The sequence below is a fragment of the Plectropomus leopardus genome, chromosome 11 (genome assembly GCF_008729295.1).
Source record: "Plectropomus leopardus isolate mb chromosome 11, YSFRI_Pleo_2.0, whole genome shotgun sequence".
Classification (NCBI taxonomy): Eukaryota; Metazoa; Chordata; class Actinopteri; order Perciformes; family Serranidae; genus Plectropomus; species Plectropomus leopardus.
The window spans coordinates 27121465-27144973 of NC_056473.1; the positions used below are offsets into that span (position 1 = coordinate 27121465).

At 43.7% G+C, this 23509-nt stretch overlaps 1 protein-coding gene across 3 annotated transcripts in view; it reads right to left on the reverse strand.

The window, feature by feature from the left end:
- frmd4a (FERM domain containing 4A) overlaps positions 1-23041 on the reverse strand; it is a 77038-nt gene extending 53997 nt beyond the window's left edge. For 2 of the 3 annotated variants that reach the window (XM_042495575.1, XM_042495574.1), the window contains exon 1: positions 22648-23041. In XM_042495575.1, the coding sequence (XP_042351509.1) occupies positions 22648-22740 (93 nt within the window). In that variant the 5' untranslated portion in view covers positions 22741-23041. Of the gene's footprint in view, positions 1-13157; positions 13326-22647 lie in introns of those variants that run through there. The other variant, XM_042495573.1, reaches the window with a different exon arrangement.
- Positions 23042-23509: the final 468 nt, after the last annotated feature.

Here is a 23509-nt window from a genome sequence, read left to right on the forward strand (position 1 = left end):
GATCCTGAACACTTTAACTACATGAGTTTATGAATGATTGTTCCTGTTTGGAATGAATATGAGCGGCTGAGCGAGAGGAAGACAGATTTGCAGAAAAAGCCAGAGAGGAAGCAAGGAAGCAAGGCAGGAAGGGACAATAGCAAACAGCTGTGATTTAGTGAGCCTCTTTGTCCGATGCCCCATAACTTCTCTATACATGGTCACCTTTCAATGACCTACGGAGAGTGTTTCCAAGAAGGTGAGAAACACTTGTAGGTGTGACATATCTGGGCCCTGGCAGAGCCTTGTTATGGAGCCAGTGGGCATCTATTCTGGGCTGAGGTGTGGTTGTAATGAGGTGCTGATCTGGTGTATTTCTAAGGAGAAGGGCTCCAAAGGGGAAAGATCTGGATGGGTGAGGTGGATTTAACAGGCGGTGGGTATTAGAGTCAGGTTTTAGGGTCGAGCGGGGGAACAGGGTTGATGGTCTGTGTTGGAAAAGGTAACCTATATTGGTGGAATGTGATATAAACAGCGCAGAGCAGTTAATTGAAGCAAGATGGAGAATCTCTTTAACCCTGACTGTGGGACGCTGCGGTAGGCAGTTAAGACTGACACAAACACACACACACACACACACACACACACACACACACACACGCTCCATGCTGTCTGTTCTGCTCTGTCTTTGTCTGCATCTATCCGCTATTTCTGGAGACTAAACAAACACACACTCTTAAACACGTCACTTTGAGAGAAAGCGCGGTCTGACACAAGCGGTCCTACGGTGATTTATGATGCTGAGATCATTGTAGCTGAATAGGCTTTATGACTTGTCGTCAGTTTTAATGTAACACTATCTGCATGTGGTGCGGATTAGGTTACAACACAAGATTCAGCAAAACACACCGAGGCTCTCAATACTCTACAGTTTCAGTTGAAAGGCTTATTGAAAACCTGATGGAAAAATAATAGCAGGGCCAAATCCATCTTCTCCATCCAGTACTTCTTGTAGCAGCAGAGTGAGACGGAGCAGGGAGGGTCATGGAAAGGCAGCCAGGAATGTCTAGAGCAACGACTGACCGGGAGAGATCTGTTTTGTTTGTTCAAGTGTGTGTATATGTGTGTGTGAGAGTGTATGTGTGTGTGAACTCCACCCTCCCTGCCCGTGAGTGACTTTGGGACCGAAATGTGGTTCCAGTTAGGGCGTTTTTAAAATCAGAAACACACTGGCACTTCAAACAAACTGGAGATATTTCTGTAGCCAACTCCGCTTTGTTCCCGCTTTACTACAAAGCACCATTCCCAGACTTTACCAAAAAATCTTTCTCCGTTTCTCAGGAGATGTTTCAGCTACAATTTTTCACAACTTTCTCTAAAACTGACAGACGGAGATGCTTATGAATTTCTAATACTACATAGGTGCTCTAAAAAGGGAACGCAGCTGTGAGGGGTTTCAGTAGGCACAATAAAGACATCAGAAATCATGCTTTATAGCAGACTCTGTGTGATCCACACTTCAGTTGTGCTGAATCCACATAAATCCATCTCTGCCTTAGTTCAACTTCACTGTCATATGCATACGGGGAAGCCTGGATCCCCACTGAATTGAAAGGAATCAGGCATGGCTCATGCTGAAAAGTCCCAGAAGATGAACAAAAGTTGCTTCCTGCAAATGCACTACACATCTTTGCAAAGTATACACTTCACATTTTTTTAAATTAAATTGTGTAAGTGGTCGGTGAGACAATGCTGTCACACTAATGGGCTGTACCAGCTTGACTTTCAAAGCTAGAGTGATGATATTGGTATCAAATGACACTAGAAGACCTGAGGAATCCAGTGGTACCATGTCATGCTAGCTTCTCAGCAAAGGGGCTGAATAACACACCAAAGTTAGGCTGAATTTTGGCAATGGAAAAATGGCATAGCCATTTCACAGGGTCCCTTGACCTCTGACCTCAAGATATCTGAATGAAAATGAGTATGCTAGTCCTATGCAGTTTAGGGCAAAAACCATGCAGTTTTCTATGGTTGTATATCAGACGGCTTCTTACTCTTTCTTGACTTCTTTTGGTTTCATGCAGTGTAGATGCACAAGTTTGACATTACTATTTCGCAAGGTGTCACTGTCAGAAAAACATACCTCTATTCAAGGAGTTGATAAGCTGAGAGGAATACCATTTCAACGGAGCAGAGAATTTAGAACCAGTTCTTAAATGCAATCGGCTCTTGATTCCCATTCCTGCATGCAACAGCAGTAACAGCGATCAATAACTCTGTTGTGTGTTAGAAAAAGGAAAATAATGGGGAGGAGATGACAAAGAAAAGCAGAGAGCTACTATTTTGTATTTGTATAGTAAATTTGAATTGTCTTTTAGTCATAAGACAAACAACCTCACCTTGTTGGTGATAGTTTCCTGATTGTTGGAAATTCCACTGAACGGTCACATTGTCTGACCTTAAAATAATCGAGTGCTTTTGCTTGTTTCTTTTAAATATCCGTCATTACTGTACCAATGAGTAATAGGGCATTTTCTTGTTCTGTAGCGGACCTTCCCGCAGTAATCTCCGCTCAGCCACTGGTTTCATGCTCACATCCTTCTTTACTCATTTCCTTCCTTTCTCTTCCTCTCCCAATCCATAATGTACAGTTTGCTTCAGTTTCACTGATACCAAAAATATGCGACGAAAAAAAGAAAAACTGGGTCAAATGGATGCACACGTGTGCACATGCACTCATATATAGCCAGAAGTTATATTTAATACAGAGAGCTCTAAAAGGGAACCACAGCGAATGTCTCCCTTGATGACATTCAAGTGAATAACAACCTTTCATGGGTACAGTGTGATGATACTGCGCCCCAGTGTGTCGGCCTGAGAGCAAGCCACCACTGGCCAAATTTTGCATCCTGCCAGCAATTTGAATGGGTTTGCACTGATGACTTCTTTTTATTTTTATTTTTTTTTTGCTTTTATAGGGGGATGAGCTGTATTCAAAATAGCCAAAAGGGATTATTCCACTGTGCCTGTTCCCCAAAGGAGGGACAAGCTGCTTGTCTTCCACGGTTTTTGATTTAGTCTGTTTTAGGCGCTGCTTTTTCTGGTCAGCTTTGCACTTTACTGACATGGGTTGGACATTCCTAAAATTCCAGGCCAGAGTGGTTGATAAACCCAATATAAGAACAACAGCTGTGTGTGTCGGTGTACAGCATATTTGTGTGTATGTGCCTCTGAAAATGCAGCCAAACATCTAATCTGTGCTGTGGATGAAATGGATATGATTCAGTAACTTAAGTAGCCTTAGAGGAAGGACAGAGGACAAAGCGAGAGGAGCGAGAGGGGGAGCCAGAGTGCCGGTAGCCGAACAAGAAGAGCAGAGAGGTGATGTCATGTCTTCAGGACTTTTATATCAATGAAACACATCTAAGTGATCATGGAGGTTGATATGCACACATCAAGCTTCTCAGTATGTTTGTGTGAGTCTGTGTGTGTGTGGGTCATTCACAAGGGAAGGATCTTTTACCCCTACACCTCCTCTCTTCATCTATAATTTACACAGTGAGAAATCACCGTAGACCTGAGTGACCCTGTGTACACTGATACTCCTGGCAATGCATGCAGAAAGACAAAATGACGCAGGACAGGGTATTTGGTTCTGCATTGCTAAATGTATCCTACATATAAATGTATACAGTGTGTGTGTTTGTGTGTGTGTGTGTGAGAGAGAGAGAGAGAGAGAGAGAGAGAGAGAGAGAGATAGAGAGAGAGAGAGTGTGCTCTCCTTTAGTCCCTATAAGCCAATTGAACCTTGTTGATTGATGAATCTTCATCCTTGACCTCTCTTTATCTCTCTGCTGCTTCTTCTGTCTCTTTTTCAGTTTTTAAAAAGCAAACACATACACATACACACACACACACACACACACACACACTGCTCCTGGCCTAAACTCAAGGGTACTGTGTACTGAACTCCAGTGGCCCCCTCTTCTATCCTGTGACTGGATAGAATACCAAACACACTAATCGTTTAGCATGCTGAATATTAAACAGTCCTGTCTGCAAACTCCTATGTGTGTGTGTGTGTGTGTGTGTGTGTGTGCGTGTGTGTGTTTGTGTGTGTGTGTGTGTGTGTGTGTGTGTGTGTGTGTGTGACAGTCCTAATGTATTCTACTAGCCTATTAAACATGTACCCAGAGACCAGAACAGCAGGGGAGAGGAGAGAGGGGGTTTTGGGTTAAAAGTGCCCAAATCCTCTCTGTTTTGCGTGTGTGTGTGTGTGGGTCTGGGGGGGTGGGGGTATGTGGGTGTCCTTCAGGGTCTCCAAAGACCCTCCAGGCTAATTAGGGAGACAGCCACAGAACAACATCATTCAAGGTACCAGCTTTACATGAGCTCAGTAAGCTTCCATCCACATAATAACTCTCAGGTTGTAAAAGCACTTACTTCTTAAGCTGAGAGGCATGGAGACACACACACACACACACAGAGAGAGAGAGAGAGAGAGAGGCACACATGCACATAAATGTTTGACCAGCCTCTCTCCCTGGTGCTCTTCAACCTAAGATGCAAACAAAAGTTGTCATGGCAACTTCCTGGGAGATCTAGCTGTCTCCGCCGTGCACACTGTGCCAGAAATATAGGGCACTTAGAGGAGGAGGCACTGTAAGACAGTGTTAAGACACTGTAACAGCAAAGGTATGACCCAGGGGTAAAAACTTAAAGTAGAAAGGCATGCAGTGTTTCCCTCAAAGAGATCCAATCCAGCTCACGACAGTGTCATGATCCCTGGATGGCAGAGCGAATATTTGGCTCTATAAAGTCAACATACTCACAATTTTATAAAGACAGCCCCCCCCAGTCTAACTCCACCTCACCACCCCCCAGTCATACCTCGCCCTGCTCCTCCTCAGGCTATAATGGCTCAGGTGGTGTAAGAGGGTTAATGTGTATGAGTAGTATAGAGACAGGTATGTAGAAGAGAGACACAAAGACACACTTCAACACTAGGCGGGTTTCCATTGACCTAATATACCGAAAGGAAACAAGTAAATTTCGAAAAAAATCCCATTCACTGCAAAAATGTTTTTACACTTGCATGAGGTGGTGTTTCAGGCGATTCAAAAAAGCCATATTTCGCAAAATTGCAATGGAAACACTTTATTTGCTTTTATAAGTCACATGATGCTGTGGCTGTGTGCTTGTTGGTAGGAACTGGCTCCCTCAGGCACGATGCAGCAGGCGCTACAAGAGGTGCTACTGCATCGCATAACTCTTTAAAAGTTGAGAGGATCATCTGGAAGTTTTGAATCCACAATTCCTCTGTGAAATTGTGGGCTATCACCTCCTCATACGTGGCCGCTCTCACGTATAAGGGGCTTGCCTTTCCATTATCACTCGCATAACATGTCTACACCCGCCTTCACTTTTCATTGGAATTAATGACAGCTAGTGCAGTGGCTGCAATAGAAATAAACCTGCTAATATTTTATCGTCATTTCGAAAATATTGCTTGAGTTTTGTGCAAATCTGTAATGGAAACCTGCTTACTGAAGGCAGTGAGGAGAGGGACTCACGGGGAGAAGAGTCTGAAAGCAGACAGGTAGGACAAAAAGTGGGAATAAACTGGAGATGAGGCTAGCAGACAAATGGAGGCAACATCTTAAAGGAAACAGAAGCAATGGAGAGATGGGAGGAGACAGTGTGAGTACGCTGCAGCCTCAGACCTTTCTCTCATCTTCCCCCAGGATCTATACTGGTATTCTAATGACAGATAGAGGAGTGAAAAAGAGCTATACGTCCGTCCACAGGCTCTGCCCTGCAGCCTGTCTGCTCTGCCTCCACTTTGCTCGGCAGTCTGGATTTATTCCTCCATTGCTTTGGCTCAATGTGACTGTGCTCCATTACTACACACTTGATTCCTCTGAGCCAGGGTAATGAAAAATGACCCAGCTCATCTGCAGGGAGAGCCCTTTGGCAAGGATGTGTGGTTTGTGTGTGTGTGTGCGTGCGCAATTCCTCTTGTCCAAAGGGAATCCCGTCATTGTAAAGGTATTGAATGTCTCCCATTTGGCCATTTCGCCTCGGGGAGAGCCAAAAATCTGAAGGTACGAGGTGGAAAGCTTTTGCTCAATAAATAAATACACCTGATCAATCATGTGCTGCGTTTACAGATGGGTTCAGTTTTTAGCTTTAGTGGCTTGAGTTATTTCTCAAAAGCTTGATCTGTACGATATGGTCTTGTAAAGCTTGAATTTCACAATACACACACACACACACACACACACACACACAAACACACACACACACAAACACACACACACACACATGCTTGTGGGACCTACAGTATGTGAGTATGCGCACATTATGTGTATCCAATTTATGCATGCAAAATTTAGCCTACAGGTGTACATACTTGAGAGAGACAGAGAAAGTTTGGAGGCATTTGCAGTATCAAAGGACTTATAATAAAAATTTATGAGAGCCCAAATGGAGTCCTCCAGTGTTCACATATATTTCAAATCATGATAGATATAACTTATTAAAGGTAAACTATGCAGGAATTGTCAGTTACTGTTTTTTAAACAGCGCCGTCAGCCAAAGTTAAAGCCAACCCCGGATTCACTCGTGTTCGCTATATTTGCATTTTTTGGCACTGTGTCAATGATTTTGTACACTGTGTTCCACACTGTGGATTGCTGTTCTTCTTCTTTGAGTTAGCTGCTAACTGCTGTCAGCTGCTCTTTAAATCTCCTGCTGGTGGGTTGCACACATAACACAAAACATCACCGCCAACCTGTCCATGGTCCCATCCTGCCGGCCGTCCCTTTTACGCAGATGTCAATTTGACATTATTACTACCTCTGCTATCGATAACTCTGTCCCCTCATTCCATAATCATACTTTTTACAGAGAACGGTGAAGCACAATAACGACATGTCATTCATGCCTTGAACAGGCAATGTAAAAGGGGCTTATGACTGCTGAGAGGAGGCTCTGGTTTGTATACTGTGAAGATTTGATTCAAGGAAATGATATTTCCTCACTCATCTCTAAAAGTTAACTCGCATACAAAACTTTAAACCTCTGTTCAGTAAACACATGTGGACACTCTGAGGATATAATATCCATACAAACAGAGGATCTGGCGTCCCTGAGAGGGATTTCCTCAGATATTCACCAGATTCCCCTAGTAATCCCCCGGGATTACCATTCTATACTGAGGCCCTAACCTCTGAACCTAAAACATTATAAGCCCTTATATCCCCATCACTAATGCCACAGTTAAACCTATCACTTCACTCAATACAAGAGGACCACCTCCAAAAACCTCATATTGTGTCTGCTCTGGCCATTCAGTTGTGACTCTGGCCCAACTCAGACACACTTAGAGGATTTAGAGGGATACCAGCCAGATGTATCAAGTAGGCCGCTCAACCTTGGCCAAATAAACCAGCAGCGAGACGTTGCAATCCGTGTATTTTATCCTGTTTAACATCTGAATAGTCTCCAATATGGCAACTGATATCTGGGAAAGTGTTCATATCTGGCAGTCCTTTTATATCAAATCAAAAACACTGTCAGTAAGGATTATATCGAGAATATTTTGTGCGTCATGCAACAATAATATGTGATTTCCCTGTAGCTTTGCTGGAAATGCCAAAGTTGAAATACCATTCTGTTTTTATGCAGTGATATGCCTTAAATCAGAGAATCAGAGTATTCATTTGGGATGACTTGTGTGGTAAGCGTGTGAAGAGGGGAGCTTGTGAGCATGCAAACACTTGTAATTAATCAAGAGAGTGGCCATCCTATCAAGTAGTACGCCACATTCGCACATTACCAGAGAAATTAGATTCTGGCATGGCTAAGAAGCTTATGGTGCACAGTGACGAGATGACATGGTGCATGAGGAAGGAGGGGTGTCGTGCTTTAAATGTTTAAACGTGCATCAAGCCGGCAAGAGACTTGTCAATTTATATCAACAAAACACGAATAACGGATAAAATTTTGATCATGATTTATGATTCATGGAGTGGTGAGAAAATTGTTTCTAATGGCTGAACTGTTGGTGAATCTCCACAGGAAGCTTTTTCTTAAATTCAGACATCAACAAGCCCACCCGCCTCTCTTCCTTTTTTCTGTTTCACACACACAGTTACACTCACACACTGGGTATTTGATAAACCTGGGAATGGAGCAGTGGAAATGTTTTCCAGACGAACTATGCAAATAAGACCTTATCCCCAGGGAGACACTGTAAACGGCTTCAACCACCAACAGAATCTACAGAGGGGTGTTTGTGTGTTTGAGCATGTGCGTCTATGCAGGGATATCAAACACAAACATGCCTCCGGCGAGTTGCAAACAAATTAGAAAATTACAGAAAAAAAATAAACAAAGCACTGGAAAAATTTGAGACAATGTCCTTTCTGGCCCTCGACCCCTCCCATCACCAAAGTCTCTGTGTCGGTTCTGGGAAAGGATTTTTCTCACATACAGATCCTGACTTTGGCAACAGGAACAAAGATGGCTGCCAGGCAGGGATAGTGATCAAAATTCTTCAGTAGGAAGTCACAAGTTCAACTTCAACCTCCATCCAATAATTACTTGGCTGGAAAACAGGGAAAAAAGGAATAAGGCTGGGAATTAGCGAGGACACGCAGATTTCCCGTTCTGGATATTTGCCTGTCATGGGTGTAGTTACTGACATCTGCTTCAGTCGAATATGAGAACAAATGGATGATATATTGAACATGAGAGTCAGAGAGACTTTACAACCTGAACTGAGTACAGGCATGTCCTGATTCAGGGGAGCTGCTGGCAATCACAGTAGACTGCTCATCCAAGAAATGCACTTGCCTGAAAACACCACGGTTTGACTGAGTGCCTGCAGCTTATCAGACCACAAACAAAAGAAGTTACAGACACAAATGATCCGGCTCCGAGACAGAGGGAGGATTGTGTATCTTGGTTATTTTAGACTCGTGCTTCTGTGTCTGTGCTTCGTATCACGATGGACTGGGACTCGTCAGTGGGAAAGGAATATGATCAGTGACAGCGCTATTCTCACAGGAAACAGGACCAGATGAGCTCAGTGGGAGTAAACTGGCCCGGGTTCCAATCCTAAATATGATGCAGCCTGCAGGCTAACAGAGCAGCTAATGAATATGCATGATAGATGTGACATAATGCAAGATTTTAAATATGTATAAAACTTTTCAGTGATCGTGTTGCTAGGAAACAGCTTGGATGTAAGTTTATTTGTCACGGGGGAGAACAGGCTTCCTGTCAGCTACTGTTATTAGTATGCGCTGTAACAGGAAATAAACTTGGTCTATCTAGGATACAAGGATGTTAAACATACTGAGGATGAGTTTTGCTTAATAACATGTCACTTCACATTCTTGAGAACAAAATGATGGCTTGCAGTAAGACTTGTGAGTTGCAGGACTGTGATGATGACAGGTAAATAAGGAATTCTTGCCACTCAGGGGAAGTCCAGACACCTGTGTTTGCAGTACTGCTGCTTCTTCCCCAGGAAATCCTGCCTTTGGGATGGGGTCAGGCAGTAAGAAGGAAGGAGAGGGGGATAGATAAGATACACAGATGAAAAAAATGTGAATGGACAGCTGGGTTTCCCACACATTTTGTCATTTGGGGCAGTCCACCATGATTAAAGCATCTGAAACATCTGATGCCACAAATAGATTTTTGATTTTTGTAGCTGGACCATTTATTAAGAATGCTGTTAAAAAAATCAACATCAAAAACATTTGCTAATTAATTGCACTACTCTCTTGGAGCGTAGAGTGCACTCTGGGCACAGATGGAGCAGTAGTACTTCGGGTACATTAAAAGTAAAACTAGAGTTTGTGATCACCTAGTGCCAGCGTCTTTTTTCAATTGTTCCCCATGAGGGGTGGCCATCTGCAGCTGCATGCGGCTGACTGGAGAAAAAGTGCTGCGTCCGGCGTCTTTTCAGAGCACCCCACCTTTTTTGTGCGGCCACCCCTGGCGCTTCTAGTTGAAAATCTCTGAACTTTTCAGAAAGGTGGCGGTGATGTCATAGCCACTTTTTAGCTAGGCTACTGTCACAACAAAGATGGAAAAGCCCGTTTGTAGGAGCACATCAGCTGGCGGACACAGTTGCTTAACCGTTCATTCTCCCAGGTCTAAAAGTTTGCATTTGCAGAAGCTGCTCCTCTTATACAATGATCTGATCAGTTTCCACCCCGCAAGTAAAAAAGTGCTGCTGAGGAAAAAAAAAAATCACGAGGAGCTCCACCTGCACTGCATTCACAGACCTGCAAAGATGACTTTAGAAAAATGAATTTAGAGAGGGGACACAGAATGATACAAAGGGACAAATGCACATTTAAAGAAAAAAAAAGTTGCTGTCATCCCCCCATTGTCAGCTTCCGCCACACATACACTCACATGACACCATGCAACAATTACCCAGAGATGCTGTCTAACACAGCACAGCAGAGCACTGCCCTCACACGCCTGACAGTACTAACCCTGTTTAAAGGGTCATACCACCAGAGGAAAACGTGTGACTGGAGGCTGTTGAGTCAATATTACTCAGCTTGATGTATGAAAGTGTGAACAAGCGGCTGCATTCTCTCACGAGGGAAATAAGCGCACGTTTGTGTGAGCAAACAGCACTTCACAAATGCTGCAGTCTGCTGGTTACTGTAACACCACAGCTCAATCACGCAGGGTTCTGCTCTGCTTAACATGCAGAGCGTAAAATGAACATCTCGACACGTGTGTCGCACACAGTAAAATATCTGGACTGGTGTCCTAATTGAGAATTTAGGACTGCTGGTGATGGATTTGTTCTCCAGTTGAAAAGAGAGTAGAGAGAGTTAAATAAGAAATGAAGAAGTAATTTAAGTAGAGGGGGGAAGCAAAAAAAAGAGTGTCAGAGAGGAATAAGAGACATGGTTTAGGTCAGAGCGTTGGACTGGAAATGTATTTTCATTTCAGGATGAAAGAAGAAGGTGGAAAATGAGTGGAGAAAGTCAAAAGAGGTTGATAAAACATAAAGACACAGTTAAGTCCCTCTCTCTCTCTTTGTCTCTCCATAGTGTGTCTGCCAGTTGTGAGGCTGGCTATCTCATTAACAGTAATAGAGGAAGCTGGACAGAGAGGCAGTGCAGTGAGCCAGGGATATCCCCATCCTGCAGCCTGACATGCTGACCCCTCCTTCCCTGCTTTTGCAACTCCCTCCACTGTTAAGCGCTCCACCTTGGGCCGTACCACTTCATCAAGCCAGGGGGAGGCATTGTTCTTAGCTCATCAAAGCACTTGTCCAGAGGATGTTTGGGAAAGTGTTAAGAGACCTCTTTTTGAAAGGCATTTTAGTTTGGCCTCTTTCAGACATTTGTGCGTCTCTAAACCAGGAGGGGGTGTTGACGACGGATTTGTCTTACAGAGGTCTGGTATGTTATGTCAGTTTCCTCTGATTGTGTTGCCCTCCCTTAGGATGCTCAAACTTAGGAGCCACATAAAAACACATCTGAAGACAAAAGTTAGAATAACAATCCAGCTTATTCCCCCCTTGAGAATAAAGGTATTAGAGCAAAAAGACAGGAAAAGGCACATGTTGTTTATGTGTGTGTTGCATGTACATGTAATGCTGTAGGATTTTTGTGCAATGCAGTGCAATGTGTGCTTTTTGAGCCTCTCTCTGTGAGCCCGTTGGGTTTGTCCTGGTAGTGCCAGCTGCATACAGGGCAGGTGAGACGCCTGGGGAATACTAATGGCTCCATGAAAGCCCAGAGTTCCGATTCAGACATGGCGAAGGGAATACTGATCAACCATTTTGCTGAATCACAGCGAGACAAACACAAGAACCAAAAGACACAGTCGCTTTCAATAAAACAATGAAAACGGTGAAACAGTTCTCTTGAAGCAAACAGACACATTAAGTGCGTCATCAGGGAGTTAGATTAAACGTGTAAAGTGATGGATGATGGAGACGGGCCAGACAGCCTGTAAAACAGTGTCTGTGTGTGTGTTTTGTGTGCAAGCATCCCCTTTTCACATATCCATAGAAACACTTACCAGCTTAACAGCTTAGCTACCGCCTCCTTTACAGTGACCTTAGCAACACCACTTCCTGTTAAGCCTCCTGAACACAGTGACAAATACAAAAGAACAGGGGCAACAATGCAAAACAAAGCAGTCTTCTCCAAACTTGGCAGGACAGCACTTCACATGCACCTGAGCGCAGTGTGTTATAAAACTGTGTCAGCATTTGTGTCCCACTTCAGCAGCAAGAACACCGCCACAACACCTAACCCAGTTCTGTCCTCCATGTTTAATGAAACAAATCAGTCATGCTTAACCCTGCCCCTGTCTCTGGCCCCGGTATATCACCTGGAGGACATACGTGGCCTACAGTACATCATCTGTTACTCTGTGCCTCTCTTTGTATCTCCTGAGCCTCGAAGTGTGGAATCATTCATTTATAATCGTGTCCCATGCTGGATCTCCACAGGTGGCACAGCTTGCAAACAATAGGTGGTTGCACATGTAATTGCTCCATTTAAGTATTTCAAAAGGGGCTGACCAATATTGGTTTTCAGGGCCGATACTGGTTATTAGTACTTAATGAGAACGATAATAGATATTTGCAACCCATATGCATTTACAATAATAATGAAAATATTTCTGTCAAAATTTAGAATTTGGAAGATAACAAACTCCAACACAAAACTTTGTTTAAATGCCTTAAGATAATGGTAAATCAAAACTGAACCTTTCAACATCATATACAGAAAGTTCCCAGCAACTTTTTGTTTTATAGATTTTAGTGAAAATTCAAATAAAAAAAGAATCAATAAAAATAGTTCCCTGAGGTTTTACAAACTAGAAGTTTCTCCATGCTGACACTTTCTTTACATGTATTGCAGACTGCCTTCCCTGGTGTTGGTTAAGTGTAATATGCACATTTTTTTATTCATCAATTCTATAAGCTATCATTTAAATAAAACGCTGATAAAAATGCTCTGCAAAGTTCCAAATATCGGCTCTTATAATCAGCCAGGCCGATAATCTGTCGACCCCTATTTCATAATTAAATGTGACATAAATTGACGTGCAAGGTGCCTGTTTGGATGCCACGCACATATGTTCATTTTAGGTATATGTGAGATGCAGCCTACCTGGTAGAGTGGCCTTGAAACACACCTGTGTGTGTGTAATAGATGCAGGGGTGCAGGAAGGTTCCTTGCATGCACACGAAGGCGGCGGAGGGCTGTTGAGGTGAGAGTCCACAGCAGACCCTGCCGAGTGCAGACCGCCTCGTCTAGACCCAACAAGACCGCCTCCATTACTTCACTGACTGTAACCTCTCTGTGATGAGCGACACAACTCCAGAGGTGTGTGTGGTACAACAGTACGAGTTGATATCAGTGAGATATCCACAGGTGTCACATTAACCAACCTTTATTTGCACAGGTGAGCCATTACAGGTAGAATCCACAGAGGCCAAGTTAATAAGCCTTTATTGTCCTCCTGATACCACTTAGCTCCAGTGGATAATAATTGGGTCATCTCCGGAGCTAAGCCACAGTGAGACAGGATCACCCTGTGACTGTCTCCTCTCCTGTCTGTCCCTCTCTGTCCTCTCAGTCTCTCTGGGATTCAGCGGTCTGATGTCTCCTCAAGGTCAAACCTTGCTGCTCCTTCTGTCCCAGTCCCACACAGCTACTGATCCCCGCTGACTCTTTCCCTCTTCCTCCTCCTCTCTCTTTTCCTCTCACCGAAAGCACTGCACCCTTCGTCCGTTGGTCTGTGCGCCACAAACACAAACATTCCCACTAAGGAAATGCAGCCGGTCTCTCAGTCTCCCTGACTGCTAGTTGTTTTTAAAGCGATATGCACTCTCATGCTGCAGCTCACATTGAGAGAAGAGATGACAGCACTCTCTCTCTCACTGTCTCACTTTTGAAGGGGGGGGGGGGGGGGGCTTACAGGCTGCACACCTCCTCACCTGGTAAGACTGGACACTAACTGTATGCTTGCAGAAGACACACAAACACATGCACATACAAAGAAATGCTGATCTAGAAAGTCCTGAGTATGTTGCTTTACAGCACTGGGATTGTAGCCAGAATGTTTTTATAAAAGGAGACATTTTTCCTCCGAGCCCATTTTCCCAGGCTGGAGTATCCTGACCTGACCTGTCTAATTCTTCCAAAAATGCAAGACTATACAACCCATCTGCTGCTCTCCATCAACTCCACACATTGTCACCGCACAGTGTTTGCAAAGCATGTAAATACAATTGATTGCACCAAACTTGATTGTTTATTTGAGATAGAAATCCACAATGAAGCTTATCTTACATTTGCTCACACACACACATTTGCAACAATGGCCACATGGAGGCAATACAAGCCCCACATACAACCTGTGCCAACGCTGCAGTCTGTGTGTATATCTTTGCCAGTCTGGGATAAACTCTTGGCTTACCAGCTCTGCTAAAACAACACAGCTTAAATGATCAATGTTTTCTGTATTATGTGTGATATGAATGTTGAAGTAACTGAAATCGGAACACAAGCACATGCTTTCTCTGGGAGCCATTTCTTGATCCTCTGGGTCACTAAGGATTTCTTATATGTCATAATAAACATTTGAAAATATTAAAGCTTAAATATCTGATGGTTTTATACAGCCAAACTAATTCACTTTTTCCACTTTCCTCTGAAAGCCTTGATCAATAGAAAATTCAATAACTGTGTGCAGTACAGTAATTCTCTGCCCTCCTCCCAAACCCAATCTGACTGTAGGTGGATTAAATGGTCTTCTGTAGCCCGCTCTGATTCATGGTGGGGTTTATTGATGCAAGGGCTCATTCCTGTACTGCCGAGTTGGCGTATATATATACGTACGTGTGTGTGTGTGTGTGTGTGTGTGTGCATACAAACTGTTGTATGATGCTCATAGCATTTGTTTGATACATGACAACATGAACATGAGTGAGTTACTGCCATGGCATTTAACTAACATTTAATTAACTATAGTATATATAGTATACTGTACAAAGTATCATAATGTGATAGGATCAATCCAGCCGCGATACACTGATCCACAACTCACAGGTTCAGTATTCAATTCTGAAGAACGATAGTTGATTGATGAGCCTTATTCCAAGGTCATCAACTAATGACCTTGGGTTGGTAGTCGGACTGAACCACCTACCCAAAGCATCAGTATTTGATGACATGGGAGTGAGGCTCCACAATAAATGATCGTTCTTCAGAATTGCATACTGCACCTTCAGAGTAAATGTCAAACAGGGGCATAAAGAGGGGCTCCTATGGCTTAGACCATAATTTAGCTGTTGTGCCCCAAAACGCTGGAACAGCCTGCCAGAGGATCTGAGAGGAGTTGCAAATATTGATACCTTTAAAAGTAAACTAAAAACCTTTTTAGTCTTTAGTCCTCTTTTTAGTCTGACTTTTATATAGTGTCTTATTATCATAATGTTAAAGTTTTTACTTATTCCATTTTTTAAGATCAATTTTTTAAATTCCATTTTTGCTTATTTCATATGTTGTCCTTGTTTCTGTCTCTTCAATCAAACTGTAAAGCACTTTGAATTGCATTTGATTTGTTTGAAAGATGCTATATAAATATAATCTGACTGATTGATTTATACCCATCTTTGAACATCGCCCTTCATTTTCTCAACTTCACAGCTCTAAAGTTTTGTGACTGCATCTTGTGTGTGTATGTAACTCTTCTCTTAGTGTGGTTGAGATGTTATCACATTGACAGAAATCTGTCCACAGACAGACAGACATATAAACACCAGCCAAAGTATGAGAAACAGGACCACATTTTGCCATGATGACACACACGCACACACAGACTCACAAGGTGAAAACAATACCAGCTGGTAAAAATGATATATTTGACTGTTTTTCTCACTCTGCAACTTTCTCTTTTACTCTATATTCCCCACAGATGGCTAATTGAATGGATTGCTGGCTCACTGCACAAAAATGCTAATCCCCAGTGATGCAATAAGACTGCATCTTTTTAAATTTACTTATTTCACCAACCACATGCTCCTGGATCCTTCATTCCACAGCACCAGTTTCCCATCCCTCTATCTCAGGGCCTCACATTGCTCTCTCAGTGGCGTCTTGAGAAACCCATGAGGAATGTGTAGCATTCCTGTAGTGTGAATTTTCCAAAATGAATCACGGCTTGGCTGGAGCTACACACGAGGGCTGGAGACGTTCACCTCTCAGCCACTGTAATTTATGAGGGGTGTAAATATTTGTTGTGGTAGGGGAGGAGGTGGGAGGTTAAGTATGACAGTGCACTGTTCCCATGATTCTGTGTGTGTGCAATGTCCCACTGAATCCTGGGAAAGGTCACACAGGCCCTGTGATGTAAACAATCAGCACCAGTGTCAGCTGGCCGTCTGTTGCTATGGTAATAAGATGCAGAGAAGAAGAAACAATTTCCCTTGTGATGGACAGGAGCTGACAGCCAAACAGTGACATAATCTGCGTGTTGCCATCCACGTATTGATGATAAATAAACTGGTACGCAGTCCGTTGTGAGGTCCTGACACTGACAGGAAACAGGAAAAGGACTAAACTTTTTCTCCTCCATCTCCTGCTCTCAGTATTCTCTTCCACCCTTTACTTTCTCCATCTCTTTCATCTCTCCCTCATATCTCTCTGTATCTCTCAATCTTCCTCCTGCTCTCTGATCTCCACTCAGGCGTGTTATTCTAAAGTGCAGGCAAGTCAGGGAGAGAGGGGGAGAGCAGTGGAGGGAAATGGGTCACAGACACTATATAAATTCACAAGAACATTCTCAGCTGAGGCTCTATGGCACTCACATTTTCAAAAACAGTTGTGTACAAGGGAGGAGAAAGTGCATAAAAGTTGTCCAGGTGCTCCTCATGCCCTTCTTCTGACCATTAACCTGACATCTGGCTTTCGCAGACTAAATACTCTTACACTTGCAACACACACACCAGCATCAGTTTGACAGAGATTATAAGTGACATACGTGTATAGACCCAGTCTGAAATTCAATTCCGATCAGTCTAGTTTAATGTGATTGTATTAAAGGTGCAAGCGGGAAAATCAATAAAACGTAACATGGTAAGAAAGGAGGGATGAATGCAGGGAGCTTCTTTATGTCTGTGAGTGAGCTTTAGATTTCATTATGAGCGCTTGAAATAATTAAAAAATTCTGTTTACTGTGCATGCATGAAAAAAGAAACCCCCACGATGACACAAAACCTTTGAAGTATCAGGACTTGTTAGTCTCTTAAGTATATAAATTGACCTAGTTCATGTGTTATATGCTGTAATATGTTACACACACACGCACGAAGGGTTGTTCGCTCAAGAAAACACACACACACACACACACACACACACACACACACTCTCAAGCTAATCATTCTCTCCACTTTGCCTAGCAGATAAATATTAATGAGGATTACTATGTTACTGCAGTACACCCACGGGAAAACAAGAGTGTGCACCTCTCTCTCTCTTTCTAACCCTTTCCCGCTCTGTTTCTTTGTCGCACACGCCCACCCACAAAACACACACGCCCACACACACATACTCACTCCTAAAACATCTTAAAAAATATATTTTTTTAAAATTTTTTTTTCTTTTCCCTCAACTCTCCTTTCTATTGCTCTTCTTCTGTCGCAGCATTCGCACACAAACTGACACAACACACACACACAAACTATGAATAAACCCCTTCATGTGAGTCACAGACAGTGCCTCCTTTCTCATTGAGTCGTGTTATCTCTGTCTAACAAAGGGCACAGATTGTGCTGGGATATTTAAGGAACATTTTGGGGTCTCCACATCCTGTTTTGGGGGAAAGTGGGAATCCAACAGATGACTGTCTTCCCATCAACCCACACTTGTCTTTTTTCTTTTTCTCTGCTCAGTCTCTCTCTTACATAAAAGGTTTCCACGCAGTGGTTTCTGAGAAAAGGGAAGCAGAGATAATGAAGAAATCATTCTGAGCTCTGCATGGATGCGGCAGAGGACGAGAACAACCGCACACACACACACACACACACACACACACACACACATACACACACACACACACATACAGAGATCCATCCACTGGGGATGTTTCAGCAGAGGACAGAGGAGTCCACTCTCAACATAGCAAACTGTCTCCATAGAGAAAACACATTATCAGCAGCTCACTGCCTTCAGCCTTCACTCACAGTCAATAGGCGATCATCTCTTCATTGTTTGATCACGCTCTGTTCAGATTTACTTTGAGCTTGTACGCAGCTGCGCCGTGTGTCTGTAGGTCTGCGGGTTGATTTTGGACGGAGAATAAAAGAATCATAGCAGGGACAGGGTAGAGAGAGGAGGGTGGGAGTCTCCCATGTGCTCCCCCCTTTTCCTCCCTTGCTCAAAAAACATTCTTCCTTCTGGAGCTGCCTTGGGGAGAAAAGGGGGGTCCCCTTTCATGCTGAACAGGGTGTGGTGCAAAAGGGGCCTTCAGGAGCCTTTAGCTCCCACTACTCTCACCTCTTTCTTCCCCTCTTTCCCATTTTCTTTGTCTCTTTAATTGGACTGGCTGACCACAGCTCTCTCACCTACAGTCCTGGGGGCAGGTTGAGATCCCTGGGAATCAATACTGTAGCGAGGCCGAGCAGAGCTGTGGGGGCAAAAACTCAAAGCTCAGAGCTGATGTGTGCCGACAGGAGCTCATTTTGAATGCTTCTTTGGTGTCCACATCAACTTTGCAGCTGCTTTTAAATGAATGCTGACTCTAATGTCGAGACAATCAGATCACCCTAATGAGAAACAAGCAGAGTATCAACCTGACCCCCAGAATGACAGAGTCCAGATCTGACCTTCTCAGTGATTGGTGCAGACGAGGTTTGTAAAGGTAACAAAGATTGATTAGTATTCCTGCCTCACTACTTGCCTGGCTGCTTCAGGCCTGTAGTGTGTAAATTACAGTCTTGCTATTGTGTGTTTGCATTCCTATTCAGCTCATGAGTGTGTGTTTTGAACATGAGTATGTGTCTAAGTCTCTATGTGTGTGTGTGTGTGTGTGTGTGAACTTCTCTGACAGTGATCCACCCCTCCCACCCTTAAACCCTCGCTCCCCTGCGGTGCCCCTGACAACAACATGTTTCCTTGGAGAGCGATTCCACCTCCTCAAATCTGAGATGTTTTTCGTCTGTTTGGATACCCTACACAAAACACACACATTAACACACACACACACACACACACACACACGCACACACACACACACACACACACACACACACACACACACACACACACGTCTCGCTCTTTCACGCACCCTGTCCTCCCTTTGTTTGTTTGTTGTTTTTGTTCTTCATTTCACAGAAAAGAGCTGAGCAGCTTAACATGATAGCAGGATAACAAAGACGGAGGATAATCCTAATTCAGGGTGCTCACTGAGGTAATCTAAATAGTAAACATCCCCTAAAAGAAGCTGTTTTAAATTGTCAACACCAACTGTGCAATTTATCATCATATTATTATACTGTAAACACCCTGTGTCTTGCTGGGGTGATCTTAAGTCCTTATGTCCCATTTTGTCCATGCTGATACACTTTTTTCAAGCGTTGCCACTTTTACTTTCTCAAAACTGTTGCAATAAAATGTGCGCAAGAGCCAGAGTAAGTGGGAATGAGTGGGAAAGCAGCATGACAAGTCTAGATGTGAAGGCAGGATTCTGAGTCACGGTAACGAGGAGTAGGACAGAATGAGGTATAGAAAAGAAAGTGATTCATCAAGAAAAAGGGGAGTAATCAAGTTTGCCTCCTCTCCTCCTGTTCTGGAGTTAACGAGGCATGTTTTGTTCAGATGTGTCATAGCTGTTGACCGTGAACAAAAATGGTCTATGTTCCCCCTGTAGATATTACTCAATTAACTGTGATGGAAACTCACATCCATCAGAAACTACTGACGCAGACGTGAGGCGATTCATCTGCATTAGATGAGTGACGGGGCACAGATGAGAAGGTGGTCCATCTTTTTCACTTTGCAATCTGGAACATGCATTTTAAAAACATGCTTCAAACAAGTTAACTAATGCTAATTGGTTTGGAGAAGTGTTAAGCCAGTGGCGGTTTGCACCCACAGACCTCTGCATGTTCGCTGGGGAAATGCTGCAGGGTTTAAAAAAGTAAGCTTTTCCGAGTGTGCAAAATGCTTTTAGCTGGATCTGAGCTTGCAGTAATAAATATTTCTACAACAACATTCCACTCTGCTGCCCAGTCAGCTGCTTATACATGCAGATTTTGTCAATATTTTTTCGGTGTTCTGCTACTCCTTTATGCAGCTCACGCCGTTGCATAAGGGGGAGATCGGATGATAATGCAATGAGTTATCTAACATGACAAGTCAGAGCAGGACAAAACTGCACCCGTGTATAGAAGTGAAAGTATTTCAGTGGCTTAGTGATGATATGGGAAGGTAAAGTCATAACCAAACAGACTGTCAACCTTTATTGAGCCTCCAGGGTAAAAAATGGTCGATCAGTGAGCTTTGTTCACCTGCCAGCACCGAGGAGAGGAATCTGTCAAGACAGTCTGATGATTTAAACTCTCTTTTAAAAAGCATCTTTGTCGATTTATTGAACGCTTTTCTGCCCGTTTTTTTTTTTTTTTTAATTTTAATCTGATACATTCCTTTCCTCACACAGCAAGCTGACGCACATCCATCTATTCAGTCATTTTTTTCCCAGCACAACAGTACAATAACGCGAGTGAGTGTATGTAAATCACAACAAGTAATCCCCCTTAAGTCTGCCTGCACACAGCTGGCTGCAGAAAGAATGGGAGGCAGAGAAAGGGAATGCAATCAGGAGAGAGACGGGGAGAGACCTTCCGTTCCTGTGTGAGAAAATCTGCTTTTCTCCATTAATTAAGGTGATTTCTGTGACTGTGTGTGTGCATGCACAGACATCAGCCAATCAACCAGTTGCAATTACTTCTCTGAAAAGGACAGTGATTATTCAGTTTCTTCCAATCAAGCAGTATAATGACAGCCAGCCACTTAGATCACAATTAATCGGTTTTCCAGCCATTGCAGAATTAATGACACAAAACCTGAAGTCTTTGGATAATGACACCTGAAAGCTTCAGAACAACTTATATTGTCCGAGGCCTCTCAAGTTATTTCAGTGCAAATTGACTTCTGTGTGAGAAAATGTTAGGCAGGGTGAGGGTTTTTGGAGCAACTTCACCCACTTTCAAGATGCACAGAGAAGGAAGGTGAATACAAAGCAAAGAAACTCCAGCAACACTTGTAGTATTTAGTACTTTATCAAATGACCTTCACCATTTAAAGGTCTTTAAATAATTTTGTTCAAAACACTACAAGTGTTGCTAGAGTTTCTGTGCCTGAAAAGATGTGAAGGTCATAGCAGGTTATTTTTGTGTGGAAACACTGTGGGAATATGTATGTCCCCGTTTATTAAAGAGAAAGCTGTTTGCATCCAATATATAGAGGCCATACTGTGTAATTTATGATAGCATGGGTGTGCTTGTGTGCATTACTGTATCCTCTGAGTACACGCTCAATCAAAGAGAGAACTACAAAGAGAGCAGCGATTCTCAGAAGTCACATTCATTTGCGTTAATGAAACTAAGTCACATCACAAGTGGGAGGATTTTCAAGCTGGAGATGGAATTCAATTCAGCATGATCCTATAAGCACTGCATGAGTTTTGGGAAAGCAGTTTGGATGAGCAGTAAACCCAACTCGCTCATCACCTGCATGCACACTCTCTACTTAAATCTGAATCACTTTATACTGCTGTATTTAGAACATGAAAGAGTGCTGACGTGTATCACCGAACGAATGCAATGAACACTCACAGCTGCAAACCTGAGCACCGCTGTACTTTCTTTATCCGCACACACAGCTTTCTCGTGGGGTAAACAACTTTGTGGAAGCGCAACACAGGTGAATCACTTGGCAGGTTACAGCCTGTCTTTACAACGGACATAAAGGGTAACTTTACAAAACACATTCCACGTCTTAAGCTTAGCTGGAAACTATTATCTTCTGCCGTCAGCCCACACCCACCAGATTTACACAAACACATAAACAGTGGAGCTTCTGATGGCTGCTAGACAAACTGAATCCCAGTGTGTGTGAAGAGCCCCGGCAGGACGGGATCCAGGACTTTAAATCACGCTGAAGGCGAGGCTACGTGTGGCTGTGCTTGATAAAAGGAAGCTAACTCATGCCTCGAGTCAGTTCAATTGTGTTGACAGTGACGGGCAAACAAGCTGCACTCAGAGACAGCTCTCCCACAGTGAGACTTCCCTGTAACCTTGAAAACAGAGGACTGCAGTGGAATACATTAGCAGTGACAGAGACAGACTGAGCTCTGGAGAGACTGACAGACTCAGACTGACAGGTCGAGAAACACACAGAAGTATTGTCCACCGTGGAGATTAAAAGCTTTGCTCTTGACTTGCCAATTCAAATCTAATACCGTCTCCTGGATTAGCCAAGAACCCTTTTAAATCCCACTAACACACATAACAGCACGACAAGACACGATCACAGAGATGAGAGGAGAGACAAAGTCAGAGTAGAAAGTGTGGAAGAGGAATCTTGGGAAGCTTACCCTCTCTCCACTGTTCCTCCGTAGAGTCCCCACCGGCAGCTTAAGCATCAGCCGGCGGGTTCTCCCGGGCGTCACTGCTCCCTGGACCACCATAGTACGCTCCAGAGTGTGTGTCTCTGTGGGTGTGTGAGCATGGGTGCGAGTGTGGGAGGTGGGTGTCCTCGCTGTCCCGTCCAGCCTGGCAGTCGGGGTTCACGCGATCTTGGCGCGTGGGTGTGTATGAGTAAAAAAGTGTGTGATGTTGGAGTGTGTGGGTTTAGCAGCCCCACACTGATCCTATGTGCCTCTCTTTGCTTCTATTTCCCTCTGTGTTGAAACACTTCCCATTCTGCTCCGCTCAGCTACGCTCCACTCTGCCGCTCGGGAGGTGAATGAGTGTGTGAGAGTGTGTGAGGGGGAGAGGGAGCGCGCTTTGTCTCTCCTCTCTCTTCTCCGACTCCGGCAGGCAGCTCCCCCCTCCCTCCCACACTCACTTCCTTCAGTTGGGGGCTTAACCAGGTCACTGGATTAATGTGACGTTGCGGCTGTTATTAGCATACGCGCTCGTGTCACGTGATCCAACAATAATTGTGAACATATATTCCCCCACCATCCACACACACGCAGCCCTTACAGGGGATCACGTGGGGAACCTCAAAAGGAATATGGGATGTTTTGCCATCTGGTAGGGAGATTATCTTCAAAATCCCACATCCAGCTTTCTCTCCCTGCACTGTCTGGACAAGGACACAAAGGGGGAACACATACACACACTTGCAGTTGCACAGTGCTCATGCATGCAGATATTGATCATCCTATCACTTGGTTCATCTTCCACGTGCATAAAAGTGTGGAAATTGGCCTGAATTTTTAGCTGCGAGGG